The 15991-nt window shown below is 45.0% G+C and overlaps 1 protein-coding gene across 3 annotated transcripts in view; it reads right to left on the reverse strand.

The window, feature by feature from the left end:
- The window catches only part of afg1lb (AFG1 like ATPase b), a 223421-nt gene that overhangs the window by 89412 nt on the left and 118018 nt on the right, over positions 1-15991 (reverse strand). For all 3 annotated transcript variants that reach the window (XM_038799216.1, XM_038799213.1, XM_038799214.1), the window contains one exon: positions 11835-11934. In XM_038799216.1, coding sequence (XP_038655144.1) covers positions 11835-11934 — 100 coding nt within the window. The remainder of the gene's footprint in view (positions 1-11834; positions 11935-15991) is intronic.

The raw sequence follows: 15991 nt of genomic DNA on the forward strand, positions 1-15991 counted from the left end.
CGTGAATAGTTTGTCGGGGAGGACTCTCCACGGTCCTTGCTATGCTGGTCTGAGTCAGCTCCGGAGGAGGAAATTAATCTCAGGCCCGCACCTGGTCCAGGTGTTTCTTTATTACATGCTTTCCCACACGTATTTTCACCCATGTTGAACTGCCTTTCGCAGCGAGTGTTGTCGTGGCCCCTGCATTGGGTCTCTTGGTGTCGCTCTATTCTGCCAACTAAATTCGGGAATAGTCAACTCAGCCGGGTTCGGAGTCGTCTGCCCACGAGTAGCTCCGCCGGTACTATTCCCGTTGTGGCGTGGGGGGTTGTTCTGTAGTCAAATAGCCAGTGCAACAGTTTGGTGTCCAATGATGCTGCTGACTGTTTCTTCAACCTGACTTTTAAAGTCTGGACGGCTCGCTCCGCCAAACCATTCGATGCCGGGTGGTATGGTGCCGTCCTTGTGTGATTATAAAAACATTGAACCCATAAACAGGCCTGCAGAATCGACATGAAGTCCCGACCATGGTCAACCTGGCCATTCCCATGGGGGGGCTGCCGGTGGCACCTTCTGCCCTTGTTGGCATTCTTGGCACCGACCTACCAATGTTGCTATGTCTGTGTCCAGGCCCGGCCACCAGACATAGCTTCTGGACAGCATATTCATTTTGGAGACTCCAGGGTGCCCATGATGTAGTTCAGCCAGTATGGCTTGACGGCCTTGACTTAGAACTATTACTCGAGCCCCCCCCCCCCCCCCCCCCCCCCATAGCAGGATCCTGTCTTCCACGGTGATCTGCTCTCTTCTGCGCCAGTAAGGGTGGAATTCCACCTAGATTGGTCTTTCCATCTCCCCAGTTAGCACCATGTGTTTTATTTTTGATAAAACCGGGTCCCTTTGGGTCCATAAACGAATGTTTTGTGCGGCCACTGGAAGGGTATCCAGGAAATGTAACGTCATTACCGTTTCTTCTTTTTTTTGGGTACTAATGACGGGGTGTCCGGTAATGGCAGCCTGCTTAGTGCATCGGCATTTACCACCTGGGTTCCTGGCCGATGCTCAAGTTGATACTGGTACGCCGCTAGTAGTAGGGCCCAGTGTTGGATCCGGGCTGAAGCTATTGGTGGTATTGCTTCGTCTTCTTTCAACAAACCTAGCAATGGCTTGTGGTCTGTAATTATAGTGAATTTCCGCCCGTACAAGTACTGGTGAGATTTCTTCACCGCGAAGATCACAGCCAGTCCTTCCTTTTCGATTTGGGCGTACTTTCATTCTGCTGTTGCCATCGTCCCGGAAGCAAACGCTGTCCGTTTTGCCCTGTGTGCCAAAACTGCACCAACGTCATATGGAGACGCGTCACACGTGAGCACGAACTCTTTCCTGGGTCGTAATGTGCCAAGACGTTCTCTGAGGAAAGCTGTTCTTTTATCTTCTTGAAAGCCCTGTCTTGGCGGGCGGACCACTCCCAGGCTTGCTCCGTTTTTAGTAATTGGTGTCGGGAGTCCAAGATGGAAGCTCTGTTCTGTATGAACTTTCCGTAATATGTCACCAGTCATAAAAAAGGCCTTAACTCCTGGATTGTGATGGGGGCCAGGGCATCTTTAATCGCCCTCACCCGACCCTCCAAAGGGTGTAGCCCTGATTTGTCAACCTTGTACTCCAGATAGATTACTCGAGGTGCTAGGAAAACTCATTTCTCCCTCTTTAGGCGCACGCCTGCTGCTGAAAACCTCCTAAGGACTTCCTCCAGGTTCTGTAGGTGTTCTGCCTTTGGTTTTTCCTGTAATGAGGACGTTGTCCGGGTAAATGGCAACTTGTGGTAGCCCTTGCAATATATTCTCCATTGTCCTCTGGAATATTGCACAAGCTGACGATACCCCGAACGGTAATCTTGTATACTGAAAAAGGCCCTTCAGGGTGTTTATCGTTGAGAATTTCTGGGACTCTTCGTCCAGCTTCAGCTGTAGATGTGCATGGTTCATATCCAGCTTTGAGAATAGGAGTCCTCCAGCCAGCTTGGCATACAAATCCTCAATCCGGGGAATTGGGTATATGTCCAGTTGTGAGTAGCAATTAATCGTTTGTTTGAAATCTCCACAAATGCAGACTGAGCCGTCCGGTTAAGGATAGGCACAACGGGTGCCGCCCACTCTGCAAACTGGACTGGTTTTATTATCCCCTCACGCTCTAATTGTTTTATTTCCATATAGACTTTCTGTCTTAATGCAAAGGGTACTGGTCGGGCCTTGTAGAATTTTGGGACTGCCTCTGGATCTACATGCAATATCACCGTTGCTCCCTTTATTGTTCCGAGCTGCAGGGACTGCCGTCTGTCTGGACCTAATTTTCCCTTGCTTGGGAGGGTTTCTGCGAGTTTCCAAGTCGTTCCTGAGGGTGGCTATGCAGTTGCCTATCCCCCAGCGATAGTCCCTTAACTCAGTTTCACTGGTATGGGCATCTATCTCCATCCTAGTACCCTGTAACTCATGCGCTCCGCTTGCCGCTTTTTCTAAGGACGAAGCCAGCTGCAATGCTTGTTTGCAATCCAGCTCGGCCTCTGCTAACAGACGTTTCTGCATTGCTAAATTATTTATTCCATATACCAAACGGTCTTGGAGCATCTCATTTAGCATGAGGCCCAATTCGCAAGCCTTTGCTAATCGCCTTAATCTTGTTAAAAAATTTGTAACTGGCTATCCAGTGTCTCGGAATGCTGAGTAAAACCGGTACCTTCGGATCAGAGGTGGCTTAGGGTCATAGTACTCTTTTACTAAGTCCGTCAATCCCTGGAAGGTTTTTGTGTCCGGTGCCTCCGGAAAAGTGAGACTGCACATAATGGCAAAGGCTGCTGGCCCACACGCGGTCAGCAGAATGACCCGTTGCTTTTCATCCAGAATTATATCGTTTGCGCTAAAGAAATAATTCATCCACTCTACATATTGGGCCCAGTCTTCCACTGCAGGGCCAAAAGAGGCCAACTTTCTGAATAAAGGCATTTTGCCCGTCAGTGGCTTACCCTTAATATGCGGCAGCTGCTGACGAGCAGGTTTCTTTGACCATTCAGTCTGCTGTTCATACCAGGAGTGCAGAGGATCTGACACTCCCTGTTTTATACACAGAAAGGGATTCCCTCATTGGACCACGAATCAGGGAACTCGTATTCTAATTGGCCAATCTCAAAGGCCCGGCCTAAGTCATTACAACTACTTTCTGCAGTAGTGAATCCCACAGATTCACCACTCTCTGGGTGTCGAACTTTCTCCTCACCTCAGTCCTAAAGGTTTACTCCTTATCCTCAAACTATGGGCGCCATAGTAGCACAGTGGTTAGCATGGTTGCTTCACAGTGCCAGGGAGCCAGGTTCGATTCCTGGTTTGTGTCACTGTCCGTGTAGAGTCTGCACGTTCTCCCCAATGATTTTCTCCAGGTGCTCCAGTTTCCTCCCACAAGTCCCAAAAGATGTGCTTTGTTAGGTGAATTGGACATTCTGAATTCTCTCTCAGTGTACCCAAACGGGCGCCGGAGTGTTAATGTAAGCCTACTTGTGACACTAATAAATATTACTATTGATTATTATTATGACCTCTAGTTCTGGACTCCCCCACCATCGTACCAGCCTCCCCGAACAGGCGTCGGAATGTGGCACGAGGGGCTATTCACAGTAACTTCATTTGAAGCCTACTTTTGACAATAAGCGATTTTCAATTCATTTCATTTTCATCGGGAACATTCTTTCTGAATTTACCCTATCTAATCCTGTTAGAATTTTTCAAGTTTCCATGAGATCCCCTCTCACTCTTCTAAACTTCAAAGAATATAATCCTAACCGATTTATTCTCTCCTCAAATGGCAGTCACGCCACCCCAGGATTCAGCCTGGTAAATCTTCACTGCACTCTCTCCACAACAAGAACATCCTTCCTCAGATAAGGACACCAAAACTGCACACAATACTCCAGGTGTGGCCTCACCAACGCCCTATACAATTGCAGTAAAACATCTCAATTCCTACACTCAAATCCTCTTGCTACGAAGGCCAACATATAATTTGCCTTCTTTACTGTCTACCTGCTTTACCTGCGCGCTTACTTTCAACACTGATGCACGAGGACACCAAGGTTTCCCTGAGTATCCGCCTCTCTCAATTTACACCTATTCAAATAATAATTTGCCGTCTTATTTTTGCTACCGAAGCAAATAACCTCACATTTATCCACATTATTCTGCATCTGCCATGCATATACCCACACATTCAGCCTGTCCAAATCCCACTGAAGTAGCTCTGCATCCTCCTCACACCCAGTTTTGTATCATCTGCAAATTTGGAGATAATACATTTAGTTCCTCGGCCAAATAATTAATATATAATGTGAACAGTTGGGTCCTGGCACGGATCCCTGCGGTATCCCACTAGTCACTGCTGACAATCTGAAAAAGACCCATTTATTTTATGTTTTGCTTCCTGTCTGCTACCAGCTTTCTATCCATCACAAGACACTACCCAAGATCCCATGCACTTTAGCTTTACATAGTAATCAGCTATGTGAGACGTGGTCGAAAGCCTTCTGAAATTCTAAATAAACCACATCCACTTGTTCTCCCTGGTCGACTTTACCAGTTGCATCTTCAAAGAATTCTAGCAGATTTTTCAGGCATGATTTCCCTTTCATAAATCCATGCTGACTTTGTCTGATTACACCACTGCTTTCCAAATGCTGTGCTATGAAATCCTTGATAATGGACGCTACCAACTTCCCGGTAGCATGGTGGTTAGCATAAATGCTTCACAGCTCCAGGGTCCCAGGTTCGATTCCCGGCTGGGTCACTGTCTGTGCGGAGTCTGCACGTCCTCCCCGTGCGTGCGTGGGTTTCCTCCGGTTTCCTCCCACAGTCCAAAGATGTGCGGGTTAGGTGGATTGGCCATGCTAAATTGCCCGTAGTGTCCTAAAAAGTAAGGTTAAGGGAGGGGTTGTTGGGTTACGGGTATAGGGTGGATACGTGGGTTTGAGTAGGGTGATCATTGCTCGGCACAACATAGAGGGCTTAAGGGCCTGTTCTGTTCTATGTCGTTAGGCTCACTGGTCTATAGTTCCCTGTTTTCTCTCTACCAACCTTTGTGAATACCAGGGTTATACTGGCTACCTTGCAATCTCTAGGAATCATTCCAGAGTACAAACAATTTTGGAAAATGACCACCAATGGATCTAGTAGATTTCTGGGGCGACTTCCTTAAGTACTCTGGGATGAAGGTTATCAGGCCCTGGAGATTTATCCACCATCAATCCCATTGATTTCCCCAAAACCATGGGCTGGATTCTCCACCATCGGCGCTTCACATTTCTGTTTCACCACGCCGGCGGGATGCTCCGTTACACCGGCTGGTCAATGGGGTTTCCCATTGTGGGGCAGCCCCACACCGTTGGGAAACCCCCGGGCTGCCGGCAAAACGGAGAATCACGCCGCCGGATAATCCATTCAGTAACTTGTGTTACTCTGAACTTCCAGAAATTAATCATGCCTTCCTTTGTGAAGACAGAATCAAAGTACAATTTTGTTCCTCAACCATTTCTTTATTTTCCGTTATGAATTTCACCATTTCTGACTCAAAGGTCCTACATTTGTTTTTATCAATCTTTTTCCCTCTATATACCTATAGAAGCTTTTGTTCAATTTTTGTTTTCCACTAGCTTAATTTCATTTTGTATTTTCCCCCATCTTAATCAATCCCTTGGTCCACCTTTGCTGAATTTCAAACTGTTCCCATTCCTCAGGTCTATTGCTTTCTCTTGCTAATTTATAATCGTCTTCTTTGAATCTAACACGATCTCTAATTTTCTTTGCAAGGCATGGTTTGGCCACAACTCCCTTTCTACTCTTGCGTCATAAAGGAATGATGTGGAGATGCCGGCGTTCACCAGGCAGGAATGTTCCCTCCCAGTCGGGGAACACTTCAGCAGTCAAGGGCATTCAGCCTCTGATCTCCGGGTAAGCGTTCTCCAAGGCGGTCTTCAGGACACGCGACAACGCAGAATTGCCGAGCAAAAACTTATAGCTAAGTTCCGCACAGGGATCTTGGATTCATGTCGCATTACATCCACCCCCCACCATCTGCCCTGGACTTGCAAAATCCTACCAACTGTTCTGGCTTGAGACAATTCACATCTCTTTAACCTGTGATTATCCCTCTCCCTGGATCTGTAATGATTTGATTACCTGCAAATGCCTGCATTCCAAGCATTGTCCAGCATCTCTAACTTTGTCTATATAAATGTTTCTGGAACATACCTCGCCATTCACCTGAGGAAGGAGCTGCGCTCCGAAAGCTCGTGTTGGAAACAAACCTGTTGGACTTTAACCTGGTGTTGTAAGACTTCTTACTGTCATAAAGGAAGAAACAACTTTTGGAGTTTACCTATTCGTTCCATGAATGCCTGCCATTGCCAGTCCACAGTCCTTCCTTTCGGCAATGTTTGCAAGTCCATCATAGCCAACTCATGTCTCATACCATCACAGTTATCTTTATTGAGGTTCAGGAACCTGGGCCGGGATTCTCCCCTACCCGGCGGGGCGGGGGGTCCCGGCGTATCGGAGTGGTGCCAACCACTCCAGCGTCGGGCCCCCCCAAATTCCGCACCTTCAGGGGCTAGGCCCGCGTCGGAGTGGTTTCCGCTACGCCGATGGCGCCAAAACCGGCGGCAACGGCCTTTGGCGCTACGCCGTCCGGCGTCGGGGCTGGCCGAAATGCCTTCGCTGGTCCGCGCATGCGCCGGTGCGTCAGCGGCCACTGACGTCACCACCGGCGCATGCGCGGTAGGTGGGTCTCTTCCGCCTCCGCCATGGTGGAGGCCGTGGCGGCGGAGGAAGAAAAAGAGTGCCCCCACGGCACTGGCCCACCCGCCAATCGGTGGGCTCCGATCGCGGGCCAGGCCACAGTGGGGGCACCCCCTGGGTTCCGATCGCCCCGCACCCCCCCAGGACTCCAGGGGCCCGCTCGCGCCGCCAATCCCGCCGGCACCAGAGGTGGTTTAAACCACGTCGGCGGGATTGGCCTGTCAGCGGCGGGACTTCGGCCCATCGTGGGCCGGAGAATCGACGCGGGGGGCATGCCGATCGGCGGGGCGTGATTCCCGCTCCCGCCGATTCCCGGGTGACGGAGAATTCCGGCCACGGTGGGGGCGGGATTTACGCCGGCCCCGGGCGATTCGCCGACCCTGCAGGGAGTCGGAGAATTCCGCCCCTGCCTCAGAATCAACTACCATAGAATCATAGATTTTACAGTGCAGGAGGCCATTCAGCCCATCGAGTCTGTACCAGCCCTTGGAAAGAGCACCCTACTTAAGCCCACGTCTCCACCCTATCCCCGTAATCCAGCCATCCCACCCAACCGTTTTTTGGACCCGAAGGACAATTTATCATGGCCAATCCACCTAACCTGCACATCTTTGGATTGTGGGAGGAAACAGGAGCACCCGGAGGAAACCCACGCAGACACCGAGAGAACATGCAGACTCCACACAGACAGTGACCCAAGCCAGGAATCGAACCTGGGACACTGGAGCTGTGAAACAATTGTGCTAACCACTGTGCTACCATGCTGCCCAACTACCTCACTTTCCACTTTGATAAAGAATTCTATCATATTATGGTCACTCATCTCCAAGGGTTCTTGCATAACTAGATTGTCAACTAATTCTTGCGCAATGCCCAGTCCAAGATGGCCTGTACCCTTGTTGGTTCCTCAACGTATTGGTCCAAAAAATCATCCTGTATACACTCCAGAAGTTCCTCCTCTATTGTACTGTGACTAATATGATGCGCCCAATCTATATGCAGTTTAAAGTCACTCATAATCGCAGATGTTCCTGTGGATAATTGGCTTGTCATTTGTCAATATCGAGAATAGCATTTGTAGGACCATGTGCCATCATCATCTTCACACGAAGGGAGAAAATAGGTAGGAAAATGTAGAAGATTCGAGCAACCAAATGTTCATAAACGTAAGCATTTGCCAACAGTTTCACTGAAATATCGATGATGCATTACATTTTTCCAATTCTTTAAAATTAATGGTTTAAGTACTACCACAAGGTAAAAAAGCAAGCTCTGCCCCAACTGTTGTCCAGTTCATCCTGCTTGAACCGTGGTTGTGTAGTGTCAAGGCAACAGGATCAGTTGCAATGGCCTACACTGTTAAGCAGCTGACCAAGGTTCACTGTCCATCTCACATGATTAATGGGTACTTGAGGCAACGTACTGAAAAATTAGCAACATTTCTGCAACTGTATGGTAACAATGAAATCACCATGTTCAAAAAAGGAGACGGTTTAACAAGTTCAAAAAAAGTGAAGGTTTAACAAGACCATGAGCTGGAAGAAACTGCAGAGTAGAAGGGGCCATGAACAGTGCTGAGGGAAAAAGAGACTGGGGACTGCACAATGGAATTAAACCTGGCACAAGGGTAGCTGAGACTGGGTACAGATCTGGCTCTGTAGCTGCAGCTTTAAATCTAATGTCAGGAAAATCAGAAGATTTAATATTTGTTCTTTGCAATATCACTGTCATATTTCGCTGGGAAGCAAGCTTGTGGGGGCGTGACTGGCTTAATTGAATTGGAGACAAATAAGCTGCAAAAGTCAAACATCAATAAGGAGGGTGTGATGGCAAGTGGTTTGATATGGTAATGAACGGAGAGGCAGCAGAGCTTGAGTAGAAATTTACATAAGACAAAATAAGAAGTTAGCTGCTGTGTTTCAAAAGGGAAGATATACAATTGAAAGATTGTAAATAGACGAGAGAAAATATAGTGTAAGTTTACTTGTAAAATATAGTAGCCATAAAATAAAAGGAGTTGATCAATTCTGGGAAAATAAACTTTTAAAAGGATTATACTAAACAGTTAAATGGAAAAACTGATTTAAGGATACATTGAAGACTGTCTGGTGGCTGGTGAGAATTCGAACAGGACAGAGTGTGGATGAAGCCAGACCTGTGAACACCAGTTTTCTGTCACCCGCAGAGAACACCCTAAAGCAGGCATTCTCAAAGTGGGGGTTGAGGCCCCCGGGTGGGTCACATGAGGGTCTCGGGAGGGTCGCAGAGCCAGCCATCACGTTGTTCCCAATCGCAGGAATTCACATGCAACAGCGGCAGCAGCGGCTTTTAACAATGACGGCTGCGAGCGGCTTTAGAAATGGCGGCCGTGATCAGCTAATAAAATGCGGGGGCACTGCGCACGTGTGCCCCGCTCATCAGTGCGCATGCGGACTGGGAGTGTTGGGACCTGATCCTGGGGTCAAAGTATGATCGCAGCATGGCGGCAGCTGACTGATCACTGATCATAAACAAGTCTATGACCTCAATCTGTTCTGCATCCCTAAACATTACTCAATGATCTGGAGAGAGTATAATTCTTCCTGGTTTAATTATGGACAGAACTGAACGTTTGGCAAGGGAGAAATTGAAAGCCATGGGGAATCATCACATCGTCGCCCTCTGTGTACTGAAGGGTGGCTATAAGTTTTTTGCTGATCTTTTAGACTACATTAAAGCACTGAATCGAAACAGTGATGGTGGACTTTATCCGCTTGAAGAGTTACTGTCATGATCAGTAAACAGGGAAGTGACTCAGAGTTTACGAACTGAGGTACGAAATCCACACTTTCCACCTCAAGAAATTGTCCTCTGGCTGATTCGTTTGCTGATGAAACTTGGATGCTAACTATGTCTTACCTTGCAGACATATTTTCAATTGTAAATGAACTGAAACTCAAATTGCAAGCGAAGGATGATGATAGCTTTCGGCACTGTGAAGAAATCGCATCTATCCAAAAGTCATTGAAAGTTTGGCAATTGCGAGTGCAAAATCAAAATTACTACATATTCCCCACATTGCTGCAATGCATCAAAGAAACTGTCAATGGACTGGCAAGCCTGATGCCAAATGAAGCTGACTGAACCTCTGCGCCTCAGCTTCGACAACACATTAAAAACAGGGCAAAAGTCAATGAAACTGTCAGCATTCAGGAGTAGCATCTCCGAGGAGTATCCGGAGCGGAGTAAAACAAGCATTTTGTTGCTTTTGTCCTTCACAACGACCTACATGTGCAAGTTTGGATTTTCCGTCCTCACAATGATGAAGACGGCACAAAAGAACCGGCTGAATCCTGCACCCGATATGCGCATAGTCCTCTCCTCCTGTGTACCTGATTAGAGTGAGATCGTGAGGACCAAGCAGGCTCACTCTCGCATTAAAGGTTAGAGAAAACGGTGGGTCACGAAGGTCGGCCAGTTGCTAAAAATTGGTCCCCGGAAAAACAGTTTGAAAAACAGTGCCCTAAAGCAGCAGGGCTTTGTGTAGTAAAGTTACTGGAATTTTATAGAGTAGAAAATCTATAAGGACTGCTGCCATCGAAAGGAAGTTGAGCCCGGAGTTCATTTAAACCAAAATCTTTTAGGAAATGGTTTGAAAGTAACCGTGTTCTTGTATTTTTAAATGTGATTTTCTTCTTCTTTCCTTATTTTAATAAATGTTTAACATGTAATAACATAAAATTATCACAATTGGTCTGAGAGTTACTTATCTTGTCTTCAGAAAACCTCCTCATGATACTCCAATTACAAAATTGTTCTGGCAGCTGTTCCAAGTTTCTCTTTGGGATTTGGGTGGCCTGGCACTTACCATCGGCTGTGCCATAACAACAATAAATTGTGTACACTTTTTAAAATGTCATGAAAATCCACTGTCCAGTGCAGCCGATATATGTACACCTGATTTAATATCTTAAATACACAGCCGCCTTTGGGGCTGGATTATGCTGATACACCTACAAGCCATTTAGACCATAGTGAAGACCTTAACTGATTGTCTTTCACTGCAGCAACTCTTGTAATGCTGACTATCAATTCCATCACAGGTACAAGTACCCCAATAATTAAGGCAGATAAGGATTCCCAGAATTGAACCTCCTCGAGTTAACTTACTCTTACATTTCAATGTCCATAAATTGAGGCATGTTACCAGAGTTTATCCAACCTTGGTGAATAAGTTTCAGAAGGTGCATATGTGGGAAGAAGTATTGACAGTTCTTGAATGTTATGCATCATGCAAGTTTGCCTGGGGTACTCTCAACACATGTAGGATAGTTTACTGTTCAATAGAACAGAAAGTATTTTTGCAGGTTTTTAAGTACAATAAAGCTTGATGAGAACTTAACCTGATTTAGTTTTTGTTCTCTCTCTCCATTCAATAGAAATGCATCCAAATATTAAGGTTCTCTCAATGCAGAGGTGGAAAAGCTCATTTCAAATTGGTTGAGTACACAAAAATAATGATCCAAATGCAAACTTGAAAACACAAAGAATGGAAAAGGTAACAAATATAAATGCCTCTAAGGCAACAAGTTAAACTCAGTCATGTGACAATATTTGCGTAGGGTAGGGGAGAAAAAACAAAATAAAGACTCAAGTTAATTTTTCCTTTCTCCTTCAAACAGTATGAATTGCTCAGTTTATTCTCTAGCTGTCATGGTCTCCGAACATCATTTTCAGCGAGCAAATGGAATATTTGCTCACAACCCCCATAAATGCAGCTTTAAAGTCAATGGCAGGCGTGAGCCGAGTGCAGCTCTCCCTCCAATTTTCCCTCTCATCCTCCCCGATTCATCATTGACAAGCAGCTCCTCAACATTCAGCATCCCCGCTCTTCATTAAATCGCAAGATTGCAACACAGCAGCATGATGGAATCAAACCTATGCTTAATGTAGTTGTTAATGTGTGCGCCAATGCTCAACCAGTGATACTCTACTACCAAAGATTAACATAATTGTATTTAAACAATTTTGTATTGGTGTTACCTTCAGGTGGTCTGTTGGACGTGGCGACAACAACAACACCATTTTGGAATAGATTTTCAAAAAGCTGCTTCAGTATCATAGCATCAGCAATATCTGTGACCTTATGAAACAGAAATAAAGCTATAATCTAGTGTGATCTTGGTTCACTTCACTTCACTTCACATATGAAGCATCCCACCATCAAATGTAACAGGATAAATTAAATTTTTTCATGCGCAAACTTTTTATTACTGAATTACTTATTTCATGAAGGATGATCAAATGATGCTATCTACAATTGGAAGATTAAAAACGAAACCTGTTGAATCACTTATAAAGGAAACCAGTAATTAACAGAACAAATAGAAACTATGTTTTATAAAGGTAAATGCAGCGACATGGGCTATCTAAATTGTGCGTGTTAAATTATGAGTAAACACGAGGGCAGCATGTGGCGCAGTGGTTAGCACTGGGATTACGGTGCTGAGGACCCGGGTTCGAATCCCGGCCCTGGGTCAGTGTCCGTGTGGAGTTTACACATTCTCCCCGTCTGCGTGGGTTTCACCCCCACAACCCAAAGATGTGCTGGTTAGGTGGATTGGCCACGCTAAAATTGCCCCTTAATTGGAAAAGAAAAAAATAATTGGCTACTCTAAATTTTAAAAAAAATAATGAATAAAAATATTGAATAATTATCATGGTGGGATCAAGTTACAAACTACATAGTTGACTGGATGGACTGAGTATTGCCAGTGGATTGCCAGTAAAATGGTTCACTGCTCCCATGAACGTAACACGGTGTACAGTAAATTAAAATATCCATGTTGGCCATTGTTACTAAAACAACTTTAAGTAACTGGTGTTAAAACAATTAGAACATTGAAAATTCTCCAAAATTTGTCAAATACAAAAAATACTAAATATTTGTACTTTTGAAGCAGAATAAAAAAATTTTTAAATCATGACTCCTCAGGTATTCTATTTATACAGAACAAATGTGTTGGATTCTTAATTCAAAGACTTCATTTTCTCCATGATTAATACAGCTTTTCCAACTTGCAGAACAGGAGAAACCATGGAGAGACATAATCTGAGAGAATGTTAATGTGTGTGAAATACCAGCATAACAACTAGCTCATTATAACTTCAATTTGAAATCATTCAACTTGTAAATGAACAGGACACATGTTGGGAAACTGTTTGTTCTGCTGTGCCTTCTATCGCTTCTGAACACAAAAATTAAAAACAGAAAATGCTGAATAACTCAGCAGGTCTAGCAGCATCAGTGGAGAGAGAAAAGAGGTTAAAGACTTTTCATCTGCCTGCAGCTGCACTGGTGAGGCACAGGTTTTATAATGGGAAATGAGGGAATGGCCGAGGCATTGAACAGGTATTTTGTGTCGATCTTCTCAGTGAAGACACAAATAACATGGCAATAATTGATGGCAAGGAGTGTATGGCAGGTGAAGACCCAAGAATGATCATTATCACTTAAGGAGATGGTGTTGGGCAAGCTAATGGGGCTAAAGGTAGACAAATATCCTGGCCCTGATGGAATGCATCCCAGGGTACTAAAAGCAATGGCGGGGCAAATAGCAAATGCACTCATGGTAATTTACCAAACTTCGCTGGACTGGGGGGGGGGTAGGAAAACAGAATAGTGACGCCAATGTTTAAAAAAGGAGGTAGACAAAACGTGGATAACTAATGATTAACGAGGCATCTGGGTAGGAATTGACCCATTGGGCAGACACATCATGGATTCATGAAAGGCAGGTTATGTTAAACTAATTTATTAGAATTCTTCGAGGGCATTATGAGCATGGTGGACAATGGGGAACTAGTGGATGTGGTGCATCTGGATTTCCAGAAGGCATTCAACAAGCTGCCTCACAAAAAACTGCTGCATAAGATCAAGGTGCATGGCATTATGGGTACTGTATTAGCATGCCTAGAGGACTAGTTAACTGACAGAAAGCAAAGAGTGGGAATAAATGGGTGTTTTTCTGGTCAGCCATCAGTGGCAAGTGGTGTGCCTCAGGGGTCAATGTTGGGACCACAATTGTTTACAATATACACAGATGATTTGGAGCTGGAGACCAAGTGTAATGTGTCAAAGTTCGCATATGACAATAAGATGAGTGGCAGAGCGAAGTGCACAGAGGACACAATGTCTGCAGAGGGGTATTTGAATTTGTTTCATTGTCACCTGTACTGAGGTACAGTGAAAAGTATTGTTCTTCGTACAGTCCAGATAGGACATACATAACATAAATACACAATGTAAATACATGGGCACAGGCAAAGGGTGAGCATACGGAGTGTATTACTACTCAGTAGTAAAGATGTGTGAAGAGATCAGATCAGTCCATAAGAGAATCATTCAGGAGTCTGGTAACAGTGGCAAAGGAGCTGTTTTTGAACCTGTTAATGAGTGTTCTCAGACTTTTGTCTCTCCTGCCTCATGGAAGAAGTTGGAAGAGTGAATGAGCCGGGTGGGAGGAATCTTTGATTATGCTGCCCACTTTCCCAAGGCAGCAGGAGGTGTAGACAGAGTCAATGGATGGGAGGCGGGTTTGCGTGATGGACTGGGATGTGTTCACAACTCTCTGAAGTTTTTCATGGTTTTGGTCAAGCAGTTGCCGTACCAGGCTGTGATGCAACCAGATAGGATGCTTTCAATGGTGCATCTATAAAAATTGGTAAGAGTCAATGTGGACATTCCGGATTAGTTTCCTGAGGAAGTATAGGCGCTGTTGTGCTTTCTTGGTCACAGCATCGACGTGGGTAGACCAGGAGAGAGGAATTTGAAGCTGTCGACCATCTCCACCTCGGAACCATTGATGCAGCCAGGGGTGTGTACGATACTTTGCTTCCTGAAGCCAATGACCAGCTCCTTAGTTTTGCTGACATTGAGAGAGAGATTGTTGTCGTCACACCACACCACTCGGTTCTCTATCTCCCTCCTGTGCTCTGACTCATGTTGTTCGAGAGAATGGGTGGGAGGGAGCGGGCAGAGGCTTCAGGGTGCACAATGGTGATATAAGCAACTGGAGAAACCGCGGAACAATACCTTTTACTGGACCTCGGTACACTGAATAATAAACCCAAATCCAAATACATCAGCATCTGCTACACCACTGCTTGTAAACGTTTGAAACACCTTATGGAAAGAACTGAAAATATGCAGAATTGTAGCAACAGCCAGGAGAAATCAACCAGCAGGTAACCTGTAAATACTTGATGGTCCCTTTAATAAGTGCTGATAGTCGGGGCGAGGTGGGGGGTGGGTCTCTCCTGCTTAACACACATTCAACTGCACAAGCTAAGGAGAAGGCATTGGCTGGACTGTCAAGCTCCAAAATGGAACATTGGTGTCAAATCAGTGTTACTTGCTGATGTGTATCATGATCTGCATATTTAGAGTATGTTTACTGTGCGCATGTGCTAACGCCTGCACTAAGGTTGCATCCAATGCACTTCACATGACAAGTATGTAATAACATTAATAGCATCTTCTCAGGCTTCAATGGAGTTCACTTTCATTTCTGGATGATTCACCCTCATTATCATTTCACAATGAAACCCAAATTTTTACTCTTGATTTCTCCCCCCTTGAAGATTTTTTGCTCCAATTTCTAATCCAAAGTAGGTCGACCTGCATATTTTCAATCTGATCACCCTGTTTTAACGCGTCCATACAGCTCAACCCATAACTCCTGCTGCTGCATATATTTTTTCTTAATCTCAGCAAATTCATTTGTTCTAATCTTTTTTGTGCAAGTGTTAAATATATAAACAGAAATCAACTCTAAACTTGAGCTGCTGAACCACTATTCTTGATGACTTGAGTACTCACCATTAGCAATGACTCTGTGCCTCCTGTTCTACGGATCAGATTTGCATTCATGCTAGACCTTTGGCTATTCTTAATTATCTCAAATTCAATCAACCTTCTCTTCATCAGCCCTGTAATTCCGCTAATTTCCTTGACCTTATCCTCTTCACCAATTTTAATTCTTTCATTGTCTCTCTTTTCTCAACATTGGCCTTTTCTGACCTCCTATATTTGCCTCTTGCAGAATAATCTGCAACAAATCATACTCTACATGCCGGTTCCATTGATTTAGTGCCATTAATCAGTTAGCATTTTTGCAGCACTTCTTTGCCTCAAATGC

This window comes from Scyliorhinus canicula, chromosome 6 (genome assembly GCF_902713615.1).
Source record: "Scyliorhinus canicula chromosome 6, sScyCan1.1, whole genome shotgun sequence".
NCBI lineage: Eukaryota > Metazoa > Chordata > Chondrichthyes > Carcharhiniformes > Scyliorhinidae > Scyliorhinus > Scyliorhinus canicula.